Raw genomic sequence first — 23266 nt, 5'->3', positions numbered from 1 at the left:
AAATGTATTTGTTGCATGCACCAACTAAGGTACAGTGAAATGAATTTGTCATTCAGCAATACAATTGATGTGGAATTGGTGGACCAACAAGCCTGTTTCCATGCTCCGGAGATGCTGCCTATCCCTTTGCGTTACTCCAGCACTTTGTGTCTATCTTCGGATTAAACCAGCACCTGCAGTTCCTTCCCACACTAAACTAAACAAGAGGTGGATGGAATTCTCTTTGGAAGAGTAGGAAAGGAATATACCTGCTTTTGTACTAGTTTGGAAAATGTGGTCACATCTTGAGATTCTTGAGCTTGAAATGACTTCGTAGGCCGACTTTATTTTTTAAACGATACATTGAAGGTCTATTATTCACCTCTTTTGACCATACAATGTCAAGCTGCCTTTCAAACCGTGGGCTTAATGTTTACACAATGCAGAGGAAGTCATGTGAAACTGGGCAGCAGGAAGATTTATCCAAATGGACCCACGCTAAACCCCCCCGCCCCCCTATTCTATCACTGACCTCCGCTACTTTGGCCTGTAGTCCGTGTGGTTTGAAACGCTCTGACCTATAGGCTTGTCTCCGGTTCGAATGGAGGGGTCAAAGGGCAGAGTGAGCATTGAACCCCCCGGTGAGCTGGGTCTTTCCCAGGCTGTCATACTGTGAGCCAAGCAAAGGCTTTGTTCTGAAAGGAATCTCGCCTTGCCTTCTATGGCCACGGCTCTCTTTGTCTGTGCTAAAGAAAAAAAATGTGAGGCCCAGCAGAAGAGATCCCAGTGTTGCGATCAAAGGCTAAAGTGGGGTTGTCGACCGGTAAATCTCTCTCGCCGGTCTTTTCGAACAAAAGCACGATGAGCGAGTGTGGGAGCAGGAGAATGTCTCTTGCTTCTCGATGGCAGAGTCAATAGTGGAGCTAAGAGGGAGCGCATTGATGGCCATGAGTGTTTGTGAAGCTGCTCTCTGGTGAAGGGGTATAAATCCAGTCACCTTGTGGTGCCTCTTAGCGAAAGTGAGGGGGAGAAGGTCTGCAATGGAACCCGGTCTCAAGACTGAGATAGCAACTTATGTTTTGCTCGCCCTGTTGTAGCAAAGATGGTGTTCAGCTGGAAAGGGTGCAGAGAAGCTTTACGATGATGTTGCAAGGAGCTATAGAGGGGAGAGGTTGGGCAGGCTATGGTTTTATTCCTCGGGGTGCAGGCGGGTGAGGGGTGATCTTATAGAGGTGTACAAGATCATGAAAGGAATAGGTCGGGTAAACGACAGAATCTTTTGCTCAGAGTAGGGGAATCGTGAACCAGAGGACATAAGTTTAAGGTAAGGGGGAGGGAAATGTAATAGGAACCAGAGGGGCAGTTTTTTTTTTACACAAAGGGTGGTAGGTATATGGAACGGGCTGCCAGAGGAGGTAGTTGAGGCAGGTATTATCACAATGTTTAAAATAGGATTGGTTTAGAGCGTGGATAGGATTGGTTTAGAGCGATATGGGCCAAATGCAAGCAGGTGGGACTAGTGTAGAAGGCGAATGTTGGTTGGTGTGGGCAAGTTGGGCTGAAGGGCCTGTTTCCACATGTATGACTCTATGTGCCACCACATTGGCAAAGTAGGAGAGAGATCAAGATAAGGTGAACACTTTGCACAGAACACCGCAATGTCAATTGATGTTAAATATTAGCAGAGTGTGTGTACAGAGGACTAAGGTGCTACTGGTAGAGCTGCTGCCTCACAGCACAGGAGACATGGGTTCAATCCTGACCTCAGATGCTGCCCATGTGGAGTTTGCATGTTCTGCTTGTGAACGCTTGGGGTTCCTCCAGGTGTTCCAGTTTCCTCCCACATCCCAATGATGTACGGGCTTGTAGTATAATTGACCTCTGTAAAAACAGCTCCCCAGTGTGTAGGGAGTGGATGACAGAGTGTTGTTACATAGAACCAGCAGCATAATAAAGGATGAGTCTTACCACGGACACTCCCTCGTCTCCCCTCTCCCATTTGGCAAGAGTTACAGAAGTGTAAAATGCACACCTCCAGATACAGTTTCTTCCCAGCTGTCATCAGGCAAGTGAACCATCCTATCACCAACTAGAGAGTGGTCCTGACCTACCATCTACCCCATTGGAGACCCTCAGACTATCTTAAATCGGGAATTTCTGGACTTTATCTTGCACTAAACGATATTCACTTCATCCTATATCTGTACACTGTGGGTGCCTTGATTGTAATCATGTATAGTCTTTCCGCTGGCTTGATAGCACACAACAAAAAACCTTTGTACACCTGACACTAAACTAAACTAAATTAAACCTGTGTGATCGGGTTATCGATGGTCGGCGTGGACTCGGTGGGCCAAAGGGCCTGTTTTCATTCCATTGCTGGATCTCTAACCTAAACTAAAACTGAAGCTGTTGGATGGAGGCCTTGTACAGAGCCTGAACCCACTGATAGGAATATGTACTTATATACGCAGAGAAGTCTCAGGGTCTTTGAGAAGAAGGCCGTTCAGTCATAGTGGTGGAGAGATGCTGCACCATCGATGCTGGCCCTTCAGCCCACTGAGTCCATGCCAGCCATCAACCACCCATTTACACTAATCCAACATTAATTCCATGTTTTATTCTCCCCACATTCCCATCAACTCGTCCTACACCCACCCAATTCCACCACTTGCCTGCACACTAGAAAATTGAAAGCGGTCAATTTGGGATGTTGGAGGAAACCAGAGCCTCTGGAGGATGCCCACACTATCACAGGGAGAGCGTGCAAACTCTACACAGACCGCGTCTGAAGTCAAGGTCAAAATTAGATCACTGGAGCTGTGAAGGAGCGGCTCGACCATCTGCACCACTGTGTTGCCTTTCCTTGAGTCCGTTTTGTCTCCGAGTTAAACATTCCCATTGATTTCAACACGCTGCTTTTACCCGTAGCCCTGCTAATTACTTTATCTCAAATGCCCATGTAATTCACGTTTGAAAGGCCAGATTGATTCTGCCTCCACCGTCCCTTCACGCAATGACTTCCAGATCATAACTGTTCTCTTTGAGTGATTGCTTTCCTTCACGTTCTTTTTATAGCACCTGCCCAGGATTTTAAATCTGTGCCTCCCGGTCTTTGAATCATCCACTGTAATTGCATTAATTCATCTACCAAAACCATTAATGATCTTGTCATATCTGCATCGCATCTCCTCTCAAACCTATTTTGCTCTGAGGCGCATAACCTCAGCTTCTCCAGCCTCACCCTAGAGCTGAAAGCCATCATATCTGGGCCTGTTGCAGGCAAAACATTTGCAGCCCTAAGATTCTTCCTAAGATGTGGTAACCAATATTGGACTCACAATGGCAGCAGTGTTTTATGCAAATTATTTTATATACAGCTGCTCCTCGATCTACGATGGAGTTACGTTCCGATAAACCCATCGTAAATCGATCGTAAGTCGAAAACGCATTTAATACAATTTGATCACGTGACCGGAAGTGAGCTGCGGCTCGCTGCCGTTGGTCAGCGTTTGCGCCATCGTAAAGTCGAAATATCGTAAGTCGAAGCATTGTATATAGGTGAGCATCTGTGTATATATATATATATGGAATTATAAAAATAGATCATTTGTACAATTTAGAATTAAGCTGATTTTGGGAATATTGTTTCTTTTCTGACTCTCTCGCCAATTTTAACTTTGAGTAGCTTGTAAATAGCAAATATAGCTGTGTCAAGGTGGGACAGATTTTATAGGAATCTGAGGGGTAACATTTTCACACAAAGGGTGGTAGGTGTATGGAATGAGCTGCTAGAGCAGGTAGTTGAGGCAGGTGCTATCACAACAATGAAGAAACATTTAGACAGGTATATGGATAGGACAGGTTTGGAGGGATATGGGCCAAACGCAGGTAGCTGGGACGTGTAGATGGGACATGTTGGCGGGTGTGGGCAAGTTGGGTCGAAGGGCCTGTTTCCACACTGTAAGACTCAATGACTGAAAAACCTGGGTCTGTTCTTGGAGTGGAGGAGGTTAAGAGGATACATGACTGAGGTATATAAAGTTACCAGAGACAGAGATAGGGTAGATTGCAGGAAACCTATTGCCATATCAGAGTTAGATAAAACTAGAGGACGTAGGGTTGAAATAAGGGGGAAGAGAGTGAGAGGGTATATGAGGGGACCTTCTTCACTCAGTGGTAGGTGTCTGGAATACACTGTAGAAACAAAGAACTGCAGATACTAAAGATGGGCCCAAAGTGCTGGAGTAACTCAGCGGTTCAGGCAGCATCTCTGGTCTGAAATGTCACCCATCCTTTTTTGTCCAGAGATGCTGCCTAACCCGCTGAGTTACTACAGAACTTTGTGACTCTCTGTAATGTCAATTTCTTAACTTTCCAATGTCCAACTTTTGATTGCCATTACTACTCGGGGATGTGGTGAAGATAAATTGCTCCGACACTATCTGTGCAATACACTGCCTGAGAAAGGGACTGACGCTGGGTTACTGACAACATTTAATAATTGTGTACATGAGCAGTTGAATCATTTTGCCATGGAGGGCTATGGACCAAGTGCTGGGTGGTACGGTTGCTACGGGTGCCTACTGGTTAGCGTGGATGACATGGGCTGAATGGCCTGCTTCCACCCTATGCGATTCTATGATTCTACTGCACCAGAGAACAAGCAAGTCCAAGCAGTGTGGCATAGTGGAGCACAGTAGAAAGCCAGATTCGACCCTGACTCCGCATGCTGTCTGTATGGAGTTTGTACAGTGAGGCTTTTCTCTCGGTGCTCCAGATTCCACTCATACTCCAAAGACATACAAGTTTGTAGGTTAATTGATTTCAGTAAAATTATAAATTGTCCCTACTGTGTAAGATAGTGCTGGTGTACGCAGATCATTGAGGCGGGCCCAAAAGGGGCCTGTTTCAAAACTGTATCTCTAAACTAAACTAAACGTAACTAAAATGAATTTAGATAACAGACTAATTTTAATTACATCAATGATCTAAGGAAGCCTAAGACAGTTGCAAAGAGACGTTTGTGGGGAAGGATTCTACCACTGGGCTTTGGGTAGGTCTTGAGAGGAGATAACAGTAGCCCACCTGCTATGGACTGAGCTGCTAACCAGTGATGGCCCATAGGAATGAAAGAAAGCATTTCTTTTCTGCTAAGAGATACTATTTTTTTTGAGGAAAATAAAAAAAGTGCTAAAGTAATTCAAAAGATCAGGCAGCATCTCTGTAGAACATGCGTATGCAAAGCTTCAGGTCCAGACCCTGAAGAAGGGCCCCGACCTGAAACGTCACCTGTCCGTCTTCTACAGAGATGCTGCCTGACCGGCTGAGTTACTCCCGCACTTTGTGTCTTTTTTTTGTAAACCAGCATCTGCATACCCTTGCGTCTCCACCATTGCATTGGTGTTGGCCGTCAGTGTTAGCCGCTTGAGGAACAAAGTCATCATTGTGCAAAACACAGAGTGCTGGAGGAAATCAGCTGGTCTGTGGAGAGAAGAAATGGGCTGATCCATCACTGGTTGCCTTTAGCACTGAATTTCAGGAATGGGTTCCTTAACAATTAGTGACCAGGAAACCCTTGGTAAATATATAAAATACCTGAATATATATCCAGACCTGAGATCATTCATCCCAATGCTTTACACCCAATTAAATAGTTTTTGAAGTGCAATGTTGTACGAAAAATGCATGGTCCAATTTTTCACGTAAAATGAGGCTAACTCCTACAAATAGGATATAATAATGGGCAGACTATTTGTTTTTCGGGAGGTTTGTTAGGCATTGGATGATGAGGGCAGCATTGTAAGTATAACACCCCTTGAAATGTCCTCTATGAGGAGAGGTAAGATTTAACATCTCATTTAAAAGATGGTTCCTCCATCAGTACATCATACCTTAGGGCTGCACAGTGGTGCAGCAGTAGAGTTGCTGCCTCACAGCACCAGAGACCCAGGTTTGATCCTGGCTATGATCCTGTGACCTTGTGGGTTTTCTCCGGGTGCTACGGTTTCCTCCCACAATCCAAAGACATGAAGGTCCGTAGGTTACTGAGCTCCTGTAAATTGTGCCTAGTTTGTAGGATAGAACCAGTCAGTGTTTGGGGTGATCGCTGGTTGGCATGGACTCGGTGGGCTGTATCTGTAAACACAACGAAGCTGCACTGGATCATTTGGTGAGATGATGATGTTTGTTCCTGCAGAGGGGCATGAACCCATCATTTTCAGAGTTGAGGCAGAGAGTGGTTTCAACTGAGCCACAGCTACATTGATGGCGACAAAAGAGATTGTAGATGTTGGAATCTGGAACAAATTCGGGAACAAAATAATTCAACGGGTCAAGCATAATCTGCAGAGACATGATCTCCACCCACAATGTTGACATACACCTTTTTCGACCTTAGATGCTGCTTGGCCCATTGAATTCTTCCAGGCATGCAGTCATAGAGTCATGCAGCATAGAAACAAGCCCTTTGGCCTAACATGCCCATGCAGACCAAGAAGCCACATCTAAGCTAGTCTGTGTTTGGCCCATATCCCTTGAAAACTTTACTGTTCGCATAGCTGTCCAGTGATTTCTAAATACTGTTATAGTACCTGCCTCAACTATCTCTTCCAGCAGCTCGTTCCATACATCCACCACCATTTGTGTAACAAAGTTTCCTGTTAAATCTTTTCCCCCTCACCTTAAACCCATGTCCTCTGGTTCTTGATTCCCCTACTCTGGGTAAAAGCATTTACCCTATCTATTCCCCTCATGATCTTGTACTCCTCTCTAAGATCACCTGCACACCAAGGAATAGAGTCCTGGCCTGCACAACCTCTCCCTAGAGCTCAGGACATCGAGTCCTGGCAACATCCTTGAAAATCTTCTCTGCACCCTTTCTAGCTTTAAAAAATGTCATTCAGCACTTGGACCATTGAAATAGATTGATTTAGAATTTAGTGGAATCAAAGGCTATTGAGGATCAGCCACAATCTCATCGAATGGCCGTATGAGTTGCTCCAACTCATATGCCTTAAATTGACAAGTCTCTCCAGGGAAGAATATAATAATAACTGGTGCAGAAAATAGAGGTGCTGCACGGCTTAATATTTGGATGGGTTGCTGTTGTGTCACATTGGTGCAAAGATGCTTTTTTTGTCACGTGTGGGAAGTACAAACACACAGTGAAATTATTTTCTTACAAAGAGTGCAGTTGAGTATTACCTAAACACATTCCCGATTTGCAAATTGTAGTCTATTGATCCCGCGTGCATGAGACGCCATGTTTTGGCGCCATTTCCAAAGTCCAGTCCATGCTCTAGGTATTATGAGCGCCGCCCGTTCCAGGTGAGCCACAGGCTGCTGCGGGCCTCCAGCCATCGCCTTCCCTTGGGCATGTGGGTCGCCCTGGGAACTGGCATCCCTCTCCTCACCTGTCCACCTTTGTGCCCTGGGGTAGCATCCCACAGACCACCTCGAGGGCGCGGTGGGCCAGACCCCAGTTCCCGATACGGAGCAGAGTGAAGTCTACTCTGTGGTCCGCAACTGTTACTGGAGTTCAGGGCCAATGTTTGAGCCTGCTCATCTGAAGGAATACCGGAGGAGCTGCAGGTTCGATGCTGCCCAACCCCAACTAGTGTGTTGCAAGTTCAGTCTCTTCAATGACAGACACAGACACCGAGAAGCAGTGTTACTGATTCAGATAATAAGGGCAGCACAGAGACGCAGGGGTACAGTTGCTGCCTTACAGCGTCAGAGACCTGGGTTCGAACCTGGTGCATGGCTGCATGTTTATACTTCACATGGGATTTCTCCGGGTGCTCCAGTTTCCTCCCATATTCCACTGACGTGCAGATTTTTAGGTTATTTGGCTTCTGTATGTTGTCCCAAGTGTGTAGGGTAGAACTAGTGTATGGGTGATCGCTGGTCGACATGAGCTCGGTGAGCCGTATTGTATCTCTAATATCAGGATCTGCCTGGAGTTTGTCATCGGTTCCCTTCCAGATGAACGTCTTATTCACTTTTTCAGGAATTGTGGAGATCACTGGCAATTCACGGCCCTGAAGTTGGAGAGTTGTACGGGCAGCTGAGAGTGAAGTGTATCATCGGGTCATGAGTTACGTGTAAGAGTGGTTGAACCCCTCAAGGGCCAGTTAGATTTCCATAGCAACCCAGTAATATCATGTTTGCAGGAGATGCAAGGAACTGCAGATGCAGGAATCTTTTGTCGGACAGAAAGTGATGGAGTAACTCAGCTGGTCAGACAGCATCTATAGAGGACATAGATAGGCGACATTTCAGGTTGGGATCCTTCTTCAGACCTAAGAAGAGTCCCCACCTGAAACGTCGCCTTTCCATGTCCTACACAAATATAGCCTGACCTGTTGAGTTACTCCAGCACTTTCTGTTACATAGATACATAGAAAATAGGTGCAGGAGTAGGCCATTCGGCCCCTCGAGCCTGCACCGCCATTCAATATGATCATGGCTGAACATCCAACTCAGTATCCCGTACCTGCCTTCTCTCCATACCCCCTGATCCCTTTAGCCACAAGGGCCACAACTACCTTCTGTGGCAGGGAGTTCCAGAGATTCACCACTCTCTGTGTGAAAAATGTTTTTCTCATCTCGGTCATAAAGGATTTCCCGTCTATCCTTAAGCTGTGACCCCTTGTCCTGGACTTCCCCAACATCGGGAACAATCTTCCTGCATCTAGCTTGTCCAACCCCTTAAGAATTTTGTAAGTTTCTATAAGAGCCCCCCTCAATCTCCTAAATTCTTACGAGTACAAGCCGAGTCTATCCAGTCTTTCTTCATATGAAAGTCCTGACATCCCAGGAATCAGTCTGGTGAACCTTCTCTGCACTCCCTCTATGGCAATAATGTCCTTCCTCAGATTTGGAGACCAAAACTGTACGCAATACTCCAGGTATGGTCGCACCAAGACCCTGTACAACTGCAGTAGAACCTCCCTGCTCCTATACTCAAATCCTTTTGCTATGAATGCTAACATACCATTCGCTTTCTTCACTGCCTGCTGCACCTGCATGCCTACTTTTAATGACTGGTGTACCATGACACCCAGGTCTCGTTGCAACACCCAGGTCTCGTTGTTCTACACAATATCATGTTCACAGCAATTGATGCAGGCCTATTCCAGATTATATTTAATGACTTTAATTGATACTGTCCAGTTACCATGCTGCAATTCAAACTATCATGGTGAGATCAATGATCCAAGCCTCTGGGTACCAACGCACTAACTTAACAACTAGAGACGCAAGGAACTGCAGATGCTAGGATCTTTAGCAAAACACAAAGTGCTGGAGGAACTCAGCGGATCAGGTAATATCTGTGGTGGGAATGGACAGGCGACATTTTGGATTGAGACCCTTCTTCAGATGAGATCATGAATCATCCTCAATAACCTTTGATTCCCCCAAATTCTAAAAATCTATCTCAGCTTAGAATCTATTGATTGACTCCATTTCCACAGGTCTCTGGCTTAGATACTCAACTACTGTGCTACCATACCCCGATCCCTTGATGGCAAGCTGCTACAGAAAGTCACATTAACTATAGACTCTATACAAGGCTTTCGGCAGACTGGGTCTAAAAATATTGGTTGCCAGGAGACAAAGGGGGCCCACCCACAACTACAATGCTATCATTTAACAGGGGCCCACTTGCCATCACTTGCTATCACTTCATCAGGGGCCCACTTGCCATCGGGCAAGCTGACACCCTGGCCAGTCCGCCACTGGCTCTATAGGACTTTGGTTAGGCCACACTTGGAATATTGTGTTCAGTTCTGGTCGGCCCATTACAGGGATGTGGAGGCTTGAGGAAAGAATGCCGAGGATGTTTACCAGAATGTTGCCTGGATGAGGGGGTATTACCTACAGGGAGAGGTTAGACAGACTTGATTTTTTTTCCTCTGGAACACCAGAGGTTGCGAGGAGAAGTATAGAAAATTATCAGAGGCATAGATGGGGTAGACAGTCAGAACCTATTACTCAGGATGGAAAAATCAAATACTAGAGGGCACGGCTTAAAGGTGAGGGGGACAAAGTTTAAAGGAGATGTGGTGAAAGGAGGGGTTCAAGGTGAGATTATTGTCAAGGTGCGTTCCGGGAACGCTCTGCCAGAGTTGGTGGCTGAGGTAGATGTGATAAGGGCAGTTAGTAGGTTTTTGGATTGGCGTATTAATAGACAGAGAATGGAAAGATATGGATCATGTACAGATAGATAAACAATGGTCTTGACAACATGTTCGGCACGGAGATTGTGGGTCAATCGGCCTGTTCTTGAGATGTACTATTCTAAGTTCTAAAGTTCCAGTGCATTTTTTGGAGGTGGTGATATCTATCGGTATGTCATACTGACACCTCAAAGGTGACATGTATGTTTAATTATCATGCTCAGCTAATGGATAGCGGAAATTAATGGGTTGGAACATTTATAGATTTAGATTTATTTCAGTTATAACATTATTAGTTAAAATGTCCCCAATGCTGGGTCAGTTGAAATATTATTGCTAAATCTAGCTTAATTTTTAACTGATAAAGTGCTGGCATCTTTTTGTCTACAAAAAAAGAACTGCAAGACTGCATAATACAACCTTGGCCACTCCCTGCCACGAGTGTCCATCTCTTTATACAACTGTATGTTGCAAATTCTTCACATCCAATATCCAGCTTCTACCTGTATAGTTCCATTGTCACAGTGATAGAGTTGCTGCCTTACAGCGCCATAGACCTGGGTTCCATCCTGACAGCGGGTGCTGTCAGTACGGCGTCTGTACGATCTCCCTGTAACCGAGTACATTGTCTCTGTGAGTCTGGTTTCCTCCCTCACTTCAAAGACATGCAGGTTTGTAGGTTAATTGGCTTCGGTAACATTGTAAATTGTCCCTTGTGTGTAGGATAGTGCTAGTGTACAGGGATTGCTGGTCAACGCAGATATGGTGGGCCAAAGGGACTGTTTCTGTGCTGTATCTCTAAAGTCTCGAAGGCTTCTTGACGGATGCTTTTAGTGGAGAAGATTCAAGCTTCAAGAGAGTTTATTGTCATGTGTCCCAGATAGGACAATGAAATTCTTGCTTTGCTTCAGCACAACAGAATATAGAAGGCATGAATACAGAACAGATCAGTGTGTCCATGCAGGTGAGATCCCGGAGTTAGAGCACAAAACAATATGGCTCAGGAACTTCGGCCCACAATGTCCATTGCTGAACATGCCAAGACCAACTTGTCTGCCTGCACATAATCCATATCCCTCCATTCCCTGCATATCCATATGTCTATCCAAATGTCCTTTAAATGTCACTATCATATCTGCCTCCACCACAACCCCCAGCAATGTGTTCCAGGCACTTGCCTCCCTCTATATTGAAAACATTTGCACTGCACATATGTGTTAAACTTTGTCACTGTCACCTCAAAGCTATGTCCTGGAGAGTTCTCAACATTCGAGACAGGGTGGAGGTGTCCAACACTAGAAGGCATGGCTATAAGATGAAGGGGGGAAAGTTTAATGGAGATGTGTGGGACAGGTTTTTACACACACAGAGTGGTGGAGGCCTGAAACGCATTGCCAGGGGTGGTGATGGAGGTAGATACGAGAATGGCATTAAAGAGGGTGGCTATCCGGTTTAAACCAGCATCTGCAGTCAGTGGCGGACTGGGTCTAAAAATATTGGTTGCCAGGAGACAAAGGGGGCCTACTTCATCAGGGGCCCACTTGCCATCGGGCAAGCTGACACCCTGGCCAGTCCGCCACTGTCTGCAGTTCCTTCTTACACTTTCAGATAGATAGATTGAAATGCAGACAATAGAGGTATATGGATCACGTACAGGCAGGTGACTTGGCGTCATGTTCGGTACGATGATTAGGGGCCGAACAGCCCGTTCCTGTGCTGTATTGTTGTATGTTCAACCACACAGCGTATCGGAGAGGTGCCGGCAAACCGTCACCCGGTCGTGCTCTCTAGAGATGCTCCCTGACCTGCAGTCACTCCAGCACTTTGTGTCTTTCAGTGTGCCAGATACAGTGTCCTCCATAATGTTTGGGACAAAGACCCATCATTTATTTATTTCAAGTTCAAGTGAGTTTATTGTCATGTGTCCCTGATAGGACAATGAAATTCTTGCTTTGCTTCAGCACAACAGAACAGGCATTTCCCTCTGTACTCCACAATTTGAGATTTGTAATAGAAAAAATCACATGTGTTTAAAGTGCACATTGTCAGATTTTATTAAAGGCCATTTTTATACATTGTGGTTTCACCATGTAGAAATTACAGCTGTGTTTATACATAGTCCCCCCATTTCAGGGCACCATAATGTTTGGGACACCTGGCTTCACAGGCGTTTGTAATTGCTCAGGTGTGTTTAAATGTCTCCTTAATGGAGATATAAGAGAGTGCTCAGCACCTAGTCTTTCCTCCAGTCTTTCCACCACCTTTAGAAACGTTTATTGCTGTTTATCAACATGAGGACCAAAGTTGTGCTAATAAAAGTCAAAGAAGCCATTATGAGACTGAGAAACAAGAATAAAACTTAGAAACATGAGCCAAACCTTAGGCTTGCCAAAATCAACTGTTTGGAACATCATTAAGAAGAACGAGAGCACTGCTGAGCTTATTAATCGCAAAGGGACTGACAGGCCAAGGAATATCTCCACAGCTGAAGACAGCTGGGCATGTATGGCTGCTGAAGGTACTGGCTCACTTATCTTCATTAATGATACAACTGCTGATGGTAGTAGCATAATTAATTCTGAAGTGTATAGACACATCCTATCTGCTCAAGTTCAAATAAATGCCTCAAAAATCATTAGCCGGCGGCTCATTCTACAGCAAGACAATGATCCCAAACATGATTCAAGATTCAAGAGATTCAAGATTCAAGATTCATGAGAGTTTATTGTCATGTGTCCCAGATAGGACAATTAAATTCTTGCTCAACAGAATTATAGAAGGCATGAATACGGAACAGATCAGTGTCCATATACCATGATATAAATATATACACATGAATAAATAAAACAGATAAAGTGCAAATAAACAGATAATGGGCTATTAATGTTCAGAGTTTTGTTTGAGTTGAGTTCAATAGCCTGATGGCTGTGGGGAAGTAACTGTTTCTGAACCTGGACGTTGCAGTCTTCAGGCTCCTGTACCTTCTACCTGAAGGTAGTGGGGAGATGAGTGTGTGGCCAGGATGGTGTGGGTCCTTGATGATGCTGCCAGCCTTTTTGAGGCAGCGACTGCGATAGATCCCCTCGATGGAAGGAAGGTCAGAGCCGGTGATGGACTGGGCAGTGTTTACTACTTTTTGTAGTACCTGGGCACTTGGGTTGCCGAACCAAGCCACGATGCAACCGGTCAGCATGCTCTCTACTGTGCATCTGTGGAAGTTAGAGAGAGTCCTCCTTGACATACCGACTCTCCTTAATCTTCTCAGGAAATAGAGGCGCTGATGTGCTTTCTTTATGATTGCATCAGTGTTCTCGGACCAGGATAGATCTTCAGAGATGTGCACGCCCAGGAATTTGAAGCTCTTGACCCTTTCCACCATCGACCCATTGATATAAACGGGACTGTGGGTCCTCATCCTACCTCTTCCAAAGTCCACAATCAGTTCCTTGGTTTTGCTGGTATTGAGGGCCAGATTATCGTGCTGGCACCATTTGGTCTGCTAAACATACTGCTAAAGCAACAAAGGAGTTTTTCAAAGCTAAAAAATGGTCATTTCTTGAGTAGCCAAGTCAATTACCTGATCTGAACCCAATTGAGCATGCCTTTTATATGCTGAAGAGAAAACTGAAAGGGACTAGCCCCCAAAACAAGCATGTTAAAGATGGCTGCAATGCAGGCCTGGCAGAGCATCACCAGAGAAGACACCCAGCAACTGGTGATGTCCATGAATCACAGACTTCAAGCAGTCATTGCAAGCAAAGGATATGCAACAAAATACTAAACATGACTACTTTCATTTACATGATATTGCTGTGTCCAAACATTATGGTGCCCTGAAATGGGGGACTATGTATAAACACTGCTGTAATTTCTACATGGTGAAACCAAAATGTATAAAAATGCCCTTTATTAAAATTTGACAATGTGCACTTTAACCACATGTGATTTTTTTCTATGACAAATCTCAAATTGTGGAGTACAGAGGCAAATAAATAAATGTTTGGGTCTTTGTCCCAAACATTATGGAGGTTGCTGATTGTCCCAGAAGCAGGTGAGTGTGACCTCTTCTGTCACAAATCCAGCTCCTCGCAGAGCAAACAGTCAGCGCTGGGGTATCTGCGGCAACTGCCACATTGACAAACAAGAGTATAATTTGTTCAATGCTCAACCCAGTTGTCAGTGGCACACTTTTGTCTTTGCATAATGACCCTGAAGCCGTTAATGCATGTGCATCAATTCAAGTCACATGGCTGAATCTCTTTCAAAGTGTGTGCGGCCTTGGAATCTTAACACCCTCTTTACTGTCACACTAAATTCGAGCCATATTAAGCTGAGCAGGAACAACACAAGGGCAATTAACTGCACAATGCCAGGAATTTGCACATCCTGCAGAACACATGCTGCCCTTGCAGGAAGTGTGTTTTTAATGAATATTTATGTAAAATGCAGCTTTTTTTTTTAAAACAAAAGAAAATGACAGAAGAGGTAGCCGCAGTAATTAGGTAAATGTTGGGTGAGGTTCCCATTCTGGATTTCATTAATAAGTGATTTTGGCCACGATTAGAATGGAAAGGTGAAAGGACAAGAGTTGGGAAGGAAGCTTTAGGGATTTGACAAGGTGATTACTGTAACACTGATAATTATTGATTGATTACTGCCAATGTAAAGGTGTTGAACTGCTAAATTAGTGTTTCTTGTGATAGATGAGACGCAGTTTACAGAGCCACGATAATGGAATATGCATTAAGGACTCAGCAGCAACTATTTGTTAGGGTTCCTAACATTTTACTTGGTTTTCCACTGAAAACCTGCCCCCTTCGAAGCACTGGACAATCGCTGTTTCAGGTCAAGCCAACTTCTCTGCACGTGCTACTTTCTCATTGCCCAGCGTTCACTCTGTGGTCCTGAGCAGGGTCTCGGGCCAAACCGTCCACGATTCCTTTCTCTCCACACATGCTGTTCGATCTGCTGAGTTCCTCCTGTAATTGCTCTTTGCTGATCCAGTATTTCGGGCCAAAACCCTTCTTCAGACCCTTCAACGTTTCGGCCCGAAACGTTGCCTATTTCCTTCGCTCCATAGATGCTGCTGCACCCGCTGAGTTTCTCCAGCATTTTTGTGTACCTTCGATTTTCCCGCATCTGCAGTTCCTTCTTAAACAACCCAGTTACCTAGGCTTGGCCCATATTTCTCTAAACTTTTCCGATCCATGTACATGTCCAAATATCCTTTAAATGTTGTTATTTTACCTGCCACAACTACTTCCTCTGCCAGCTCATTCCATATAGCCACAATTCTGGTTGCACATCAGGTTCCTATTAAACCAGTCCCCTCTCACCTTAAACTTCCAACTTCTACACGATAACGTGCCAAAATCTTTCTTCATCACCCCAGCTATCTGCGATGCCATTTTCAGGGAACTATTATACTTGTGCTCTTAGATCCATCTGCTCTACAATACTCCACAGGGCCCTACCATTCACAATGGAAATCCTGCAGAGGATTTTGACTATTCAAAATGTAATACCTCACACCTATATGAATTAAAGTCCTCAGCCCATTTACCCAGCTGATCAAAATCCAGGTGGGCAACCTTGATAACCAACTTCCTTGTCCAGAATACTACTTATGTTGGTGTGATTTGCAAACTTACCAACCACGCCTTGTACTTACACATCCAAATATACATTTTATAGAAGACAAACAATCAATAATTTGAAAGTTGTACAGCTGTTTGATTAGGCAGAATTTTGAAAATCTAAAATCATTCTCTAAAGTTAACTTATCCAGCAAAGTTGGCATTTGCTGCCCATTCCTGGGAAGTAGCATAGAACATAGGAGCACGAATTGGCACTGTGATCCTTTGGGCCTCTTCCTCCATTCTACATGGTCATAGCTGATCATCCCACCTTCTCCCCATAACTCACCAGCCCAATAATATTAAGAAGTCCATCCACCTCTTTCTTGAATATATTTAATGTCTTGGCCTCAAATACCTTCCGTGCTGAAGAATTCCATAGATTCATCACTCTATGGATGAAGAAATGTATCTTTATCTTGGGTCTAAATAACATGCTCCGTATATCGAGGTTGTGATCTCTGGTTCTGGAACCCTTCAGCCCTATCTGAAAGGACATGATGCAACTGTTTCAGAGCCAATTACTGAAATCCTAATGATAATGCTATTCGACGCAAATAATTGGTCAGAGATTTTAAATGTTTTTAAACGTACGTATAGAACACAGAGGAGTACAGCACAGAAACAGGCCATTCAGCCCGCTACATCTGTGCCCAGTTATTCTCCTCTGCCTCGCTTTTAAGGGAGAAAATAAAATCTTAAGTTTGAGTGTGAGTTGTGTGGTGCGGATGGCATTGAGGGGGAGCAGAGTGGACTCTATTAAGGGTGTCAGAGCATATGGGGATAAGGCAGGAGAACGGGGTTGAGAGGAAAAGATAGATGAGCCGTGATTGAATGACGGAGTAGACAAGGTGGGCCGATTGGCCTAATTCTGCTCATATGACTTATGAACCAGTGAAGGTGCACAGGCTTTACAGATATGATGGCACACTTTACAATCACTTCAATTTCTGGCTTGTTACAGGTGCTAAGGAGATTGATATAGCTGCTACACTGGAACATCTGCGAGATCAGAGACCCATGATGGTACAGACTAAGGTAAGCTAAATTGAATTTCGAGTGACTTCCATGGAAGAGTTAATTCATGAGACGAGACTACACTCAATAGTCTCTAACCTGCTGCAGTTACCCAGCAGGTTAGTCAGCGTAGCGAAACGTCGATTTCTCTAATTTGAAGCAACACCTGCATTCCCTCCCCATCCCCCTCCCCCACCCTCCTCGACCACCCCTCTCCACCACCCCCCTCCCACACCCAAGTTCTACTTGCCATCCTACTAGTTCCACTGTTCACATCCCTGTATCCCTTTGTTATCACCTCTTTCCCAGCTAACAATGGCCACATGGGCTCCACCTTCCCTTGGTCATCTGTTGCCGGCCCTGATTTGTTCTGGCATTTTGCTGTCTCCAGTAACCCCCCCCCCCCCCCCCCCCTCTACTTTCAGTCCGAAGTAAGGTCCCAACCAGGCAGGTATTAAACCAGGCAGGTATTAAATAACCTGTGACCCTGAATAAAGTTGGAAATTGTATAGCAAATCAGTGAGTATTAGAAAGAGAGCGCTACAGTGGGTGGTGCAGCGGTAGAGTTGCTGCCTCCCAGCGCCAGAGACCCGGGTTCCATCCTGACCATAGGTGCCGTCTGTATGGAGTTTGTTCATTCACCCGTGATCATCTGCCTTTTCTCCGGGTGCTCCAGTTTTCTCGAAGACGTACAGGTTTGTAGGTTAATTAGCTGCGGTAAAAATTGTAAATTGTCCCTGCTGTGTTAGTGCACGGGGATCGCTGGTCGGTGCAGATTCGATGGGCCGAATGGCTTGATTCTGCACTGTATCACTAAACTAAAAAAAAAGGGGGGTTGGAGATGAAATCTTAATCATTTATTCATTCTGCAAATGATAACATTTGCTCAATGTCATAGTGTCTTTTGAGACAGGTTTGATATAAGCTTACCCCTCACTATCTCTTGCGTATCCAAAAGGACCAAATCAAGTTGCTGCTCTGAGTCATGTACCTGGGTAGAAGAATCCTATTCATGGCGGAAGCTTGCTCCAAACTGCTGCTAGGCAACAACATGCCTCCTTGCACGCTCTAATTTATTTATTCAGACGCGTGGTGAATTATAAATATCTAATTACAGACCAGCAGGAGGTTCTCTGGGGAGAGTTCTGGGTTTGTTTTTTGATGGATCTAAACAAGCCATGCATTCACATCACTGAATACAAATGAAGACTTAAAAGGGCCTGGAACTCATTTGTAAATGTGGATTGCAAGTCAGGTTTGAAATGTCAATTATGGTGAGTCCTGTTTAAAAAAAAACAGTGGTGCAGCGGTAGAGTTGCTGTCTTACAGCGCCAGAGACCCGGGTTCAATCCCGACCACGGGTGCTGCTGTACGGCGTTTGTACGTTCCCCCTGTGACTGCATGGGTATTCTGGATGCTCTCCTTTCCTCCACACACTCTAAAGACGTACAGGTTTGTAGGTTAATTGGCCTCTGAAAAATGTGTAAATTGTCCCCAGTGTGTGTGTCGGATAGTGTTAGTGTGTAGGATCGCTAGTCAGCGCGAACTCAGTGGGCCGAAGGGCCTGTTTCTGTGCTGTATCTCTAAACAAAACTAAAGTAGAAGTAGAGAGTTGGTACCAGTTTCATTTACTATCAACCCCACTTATGACCATTGACTAGATTAGTTCTGTCAAAGGGGCGTACTTATTTCAACAAAAAGCTTCTTTGCATTTAATAGCTAAACGCAATTTTGGTAATGTTTCAGCAGCAAGTCAACCGATTAGAACATTATCGCAGGTTCTATCAAAGGGGAAATGGGAAATGAGATGCATTCGATATGCACAGTAGATCTATGGAGAGCTGAGAAGAGGCAGAGGAGATCAGCCTTTATTGGAACTATTCTCTCTAAAAACGGACTTCCTTCCTACTGAGTGCACATCCCATCTCTACGCCGTTTGATTTTATTTCAAGTGTTTGAAATAAAATCACATACAGCATAAGGGGAAATGAGTCATCCCCATAACTCAAATTAGTTTGGGTAAGCTTTAATAGGTGGGAAATCAGCCCCAATTCCCACAGTCTGCAGTGGTTATTACCGTGATGACTGGGTTGGATTCGAGCATCTTGCCATTGCCACCATTCACTATGTATAGTCACCATTATAATACACTGTGAACAGATCAGGTAAACGCACAAAGTCTTTTTGCCCAGAGTAGGGGAATTGAGAATCAGAGGACATAGGTTTAAGGTGAGGGGGGAAAGATTTAATAGAAACCCGAGGAATTACTTTTTTACACAAAGGGTTGTGTGCATATGAAACGAGCTGGCGGGGGAGGTAGTTGAGGTAGGTACTATCATAACAATTAAGAAACACTTGGATGGGTACATGGATAAGATTTAGATGGTTTAGAGGGTTATGGGCCAAGTAGGGCAGGTAGGACTAGTGTAGATTGGTTTGCGTAGTCAATTTGGGCCGAAGGGTCAGTTTCCACGCTGTATGACTCTATCTATGACACTGAGTGGCCAGTCTGAATTATAGAATCATAGTCATACAGCAAAGAAACAGGCCCTTCAGCCCAACCTGCCTAAGCCAACCAAGATGCCCCTTCCACACTAGTTCCACCTGCCCACATTTGGCCCATATTCCACTAAACCTTTCCTATGCATGTACCAGGCCTGAGTTGGGGGGTTTTTCTTCAGAATCAAGGCATCACTAACAATGTTTGCCCTTCCTTAATTGCCTTTTGGAAGGATGTCTTTAAACTGGAAAGTTTGCACAAAAAGGATATTACTGGGTCCGGAGGGTTTGAGCTGAGGAGAGAACATGTAAAAACTGGAAGCATAACAAATGTCAACAGCATCGGTCTCTGTGGAACTTTAATAAGTCTTTGGTTGAAAATTCAAAGAGCACTTGTCAAAATGTTGGGAATACAGTATTGGACTGATAATCCAGAAACATGAGTTGGAATCCAAAAATGGATTTAAATCCAATCTACACCAAATAAAGTTTGGAATTGAGAAAATTATAAAACTATTTGATTATCATAAAGAACACATCTGAGTTGCTCAAGTCCTTTAAAGAATGTTGTTGTCCATAACTGGTTTGGGCAAACATAAATAAAAGCAACTTATTTTTTTTCAGTGTGATGTCACGGTACATTGAAAAGCTTTAATGTTGTGAGCTATCCAAATAGCGGAAAGACTATACATGATTACAATCGAGCTGTCCACATAAGTGGCCCTGAAATGGCATGGCAGGCTTTCTGGAGAGGGGAAATGAATGCTGTTTGGTTGTATCACGCCGACCACCATGCCCCGTCTACACTAGTCCCATCTACCTGCTTTTGGCCCATATCCCTCTAAACCTGCCCTATCTGGGAACCTGTCCAAATGTTTCTTAAACGTTGCAATAGCACATGTCTCAACTATCTCCTCTGGCAGCTTGTTCCATACACCCACCACCCATTGTGTAAAAGGTTATCCCTCAGGTTCCCATTAAATCTTTCCTCCTTCACCTTAAACCTATGTCCTCTGGTTCTCGATTCCCCTACTATGGGCAAAAGACTCTGTGCACTTACCCAATTGACTTCACTCATTTTTTAATACACCTGTATAAATAAGATCACCTCTCATCCTCCTGAGCTCCAAGGAATAAAGCCCTAGCCTGCTCATCATCTCCCTGTAGGTTAGCCCCTCGAGTCCTGACAACATTTCTGGTAAATCTTTTCTGCATCCATTCAAGTTTGACAACATATGTGCTGTAACATGCTGACCAAAAACTGAACACAATGCTCTAAATGTGGCCTCACCAATGTCTTATATAATTGTAACATGACCTCCCAACTTCTTTTTGCATGTATAATATGAATAATGTATAAGGGAAATGGTTTCCTAAATGCTGCTCCTGTTTACTTTAGACTTTAGAGACACAGTGTGGGAATAGGCCCTTTGGCTCACCGAGTCCGCACCGACACCGATCACCCTGTACACTAGCACTATTTACAATTTTAACCAAACCAATATTGACCTGTAAACTTTTATGTCTTCGGAGTGTGGGAGGAAACCGAAGCACCCGGGGATAACCCACATGGTCACAGGGAGAACGTGCAAATTCCATACTGACAGCACCCATAGTATCTGGCACTGTAAAGCAGCAACTCTACCCATGCACTACTGTTGCACTACTGTAAGTAAGATAGCAATCTATTCTAACTGTGTTGGGTTTATTTTCTACAGGAGCAGTTTGAGTTTGCGCTGACGTCGGTAGCTGAGGAGGTGAACGCTATCCTGAAGGCCCTTCCGCAGTGAGAAGCCACCAGAGATCGCATCTCCTGGATCCAACACCTTAATCCTGCTGGTCTCCATGACTGTTGTAGAAACGTGCTCTGATCTTAGCTGTGTAACTTTTTACGTTAACAACTTTAGAAAGTGTGTCCCTTCAACATCTGTATTTGATGCAATTCTTAGCTCAAAACAATAATCTCTGAACGGTTTCAAAGTAGGAGGAACTAAGTGTTTGTATATATGCTTTTTTGGGACAGGACAGAACTAGAAACAATAGCCCTCAAAGGAGATAATCTGGAATCACACAGATTTTAGTCATAGAACATAGAATATAGTACAACATAGGAACAGACCCTTCGGCCCACGATGTCTTTGCTGAACATGATGCCAAATTGACTTTAATTCCTGCTGCCTACACATTATCTACACTCATCCAATCATTAGCAAATTTGAAGTATTTTGCAAAAGGAACCTGTTAATTCTTTATTAATTTCAGTGTTAGACCAAAATATGGCGAGGCTTCTCAGTATTATTTTCACAGTGTATTAAATCAGTTGATGAATCTGATTGGTATTTCATAATACTCGTGTGATTCCACCTCTGCAAGAAGTAATCTCACCATTGTGCCACAGTATCTGACCTCACACAAAAGGAGTGCAACTTTCAGCTGTGGTCCCGTCTAGTAGGCAATAGACAATAGGTGCAGGAATAGGCCATTCGGCCCTTCGAGCCAGCACTGCCATTCAATGTGATCATGGCTGATCATCATCAATCAGTACTACGTTCCTGCCTTCTCTCCATATCCCTTAACTCCGCTATCCCTAAGAACTCTATCTAACTCTCTCCTGAAAGTATCCAGAGAACCAGCCTCCACCGCCCTCTGAGGCAGAGAATTCCACACACTCACAACTCTCTTTGTGAAAAAGTGTTTTCTCATCTCTGTTCTAAATGGCTTACCCCTTATTCTTAAACTATGGCCCCTGGTTCTGGACTCCCCCAACATTGGGAACATGTTTCCTGACTCTTGTGTGTCCAAACCCTTAATAATCTTATATGCTTCAATAAGATGCCCTCTCATCCTTCTAAATTCCAGAGTGTACAAGCCCAGCCGCTCCATTCTATCAACATATGACAGTCCCGCCATCCAGGGAATTAACCTTGTGAACCTACGCTGCACTCCCTCAATAGCAAGAATGTCCTTCCTCAAGTTTGAAGACCAAATCTGCACACAATACTCACACAAGTCCATTGTTGCATAACTATGCTTATCTATCCTGGGAGTTGACCACTGGTAATTATTTCAAATGCAGCTCTGACACACAAAATAAGATGGGTAGGAAGGAACTGCAGATGTTGGTTTAAACCAAAGATAGACACAAAAAGGTGGAGCAACTTAACGGGTCAGACCTGAAGAAGGGTCTCGACCCAAAACATCACCTATTCCTTTTCTCCTGAGATGTTGCCTTAACACACAAAATATGATCTTTGGAATACTTGAAAGGATACTGTTTAGCAAGGAAGTTGATAACAGAGTTGGATAATTTAAGGAGATTCTACAATTGGTTATATGTGGAGGTTCTCCTTTCCTTAGAGAGATACCTTGCCAAACAAAAGGACACAAAGCGCTTGAGTAACTCAGCAGGTCAGGTAGTATATCCAGAGAACAAGGATAGGTGACGCTTTGGGTCAAGACATCATCTATCACAGATCCATGTTCTCCAGGGATGCTGCCAAACCTGGTCTTTAGTCCTACCACCTTCCAAGACTCCCCCATGCCCGAGATCATAGATTCACTCTGTAGTGATTCCGTGCCATTGTAGTTCATAAGTTCATAAGTGATAGCAGAGTTAGGCCATTCGGCCCATCAAGTCTACTCTGCCATCCAATCATGGTTGATCTATCACTCCTTCCTAACCCCATTCTCCTGTCTTCTCCCCATTAATCCTGACACCCCTATTAATCAAGATTCTATCTATCTCCGCCTTAAAAATATCCATTGACTTGGCCTCCAAAACCTTCTGTGGCAAAGAATTCCACAGATTCACCACACTCTGACTGAAGAAATCCTCATTATCTCCTCCTTAAAGGAACGTCCTTAATTGCTGAGGCAGACCTCTGGCATAGTCTTTCTCACGAGTAGAAACATCATCTCCACATCAATTCGATCCAGCCCTTTCAATATTCG

General features: G+C 44.3%; 1 protein-coding gene across 2 annotated transcripts in view; it reads left to right on the top strand.

Moving 5' to 3' along the window:
* Positions 1 to 21884, top strand: part of ptprn2 (protein tyrosine phosphatase receptor type N2) — a 761696-nt gene extending 739812 nt beyond the window's left edge. For both annotated transcript variants that reach the window (XM_033044535.1, XM_033044525.1), the window contains 2 exons: positions 16764 to 16837; positions 21034 to 21884. In XM_033044535.1, the coding sequence (XP_032900426.1) occupies positions 16764 to 16837; positions 21034 to 21105 (146 nt within the window). In that variant the 3' untranslated portion in view covers positions 21106 to 21884. The remainder of the gene's footprint in view (positions 1 to 16763; positions 16838 to 21033) is intronic.
* The last annotated feature ends 1382 nt before the right edge of the window (positions 21885 to 23266 follow it).

This window comes from Amblyraja radiata, chromosome 2 (assembly GCF_010909765.2).
Source record: "Amblyraja radiata isolate CabotCenter1 chromosome 2, sAmbRad1.1.pri, whole genome shotgun sequence".
NCBI lineage: Eukaryota > Metazoa > Chordata > Chondrichthyes > Rajiformes > Rajidae > Amblyraja > Amblyraja radiata.
This window is presented reverse-complemented; position numbering and strand designations above follow the sequence as displayed.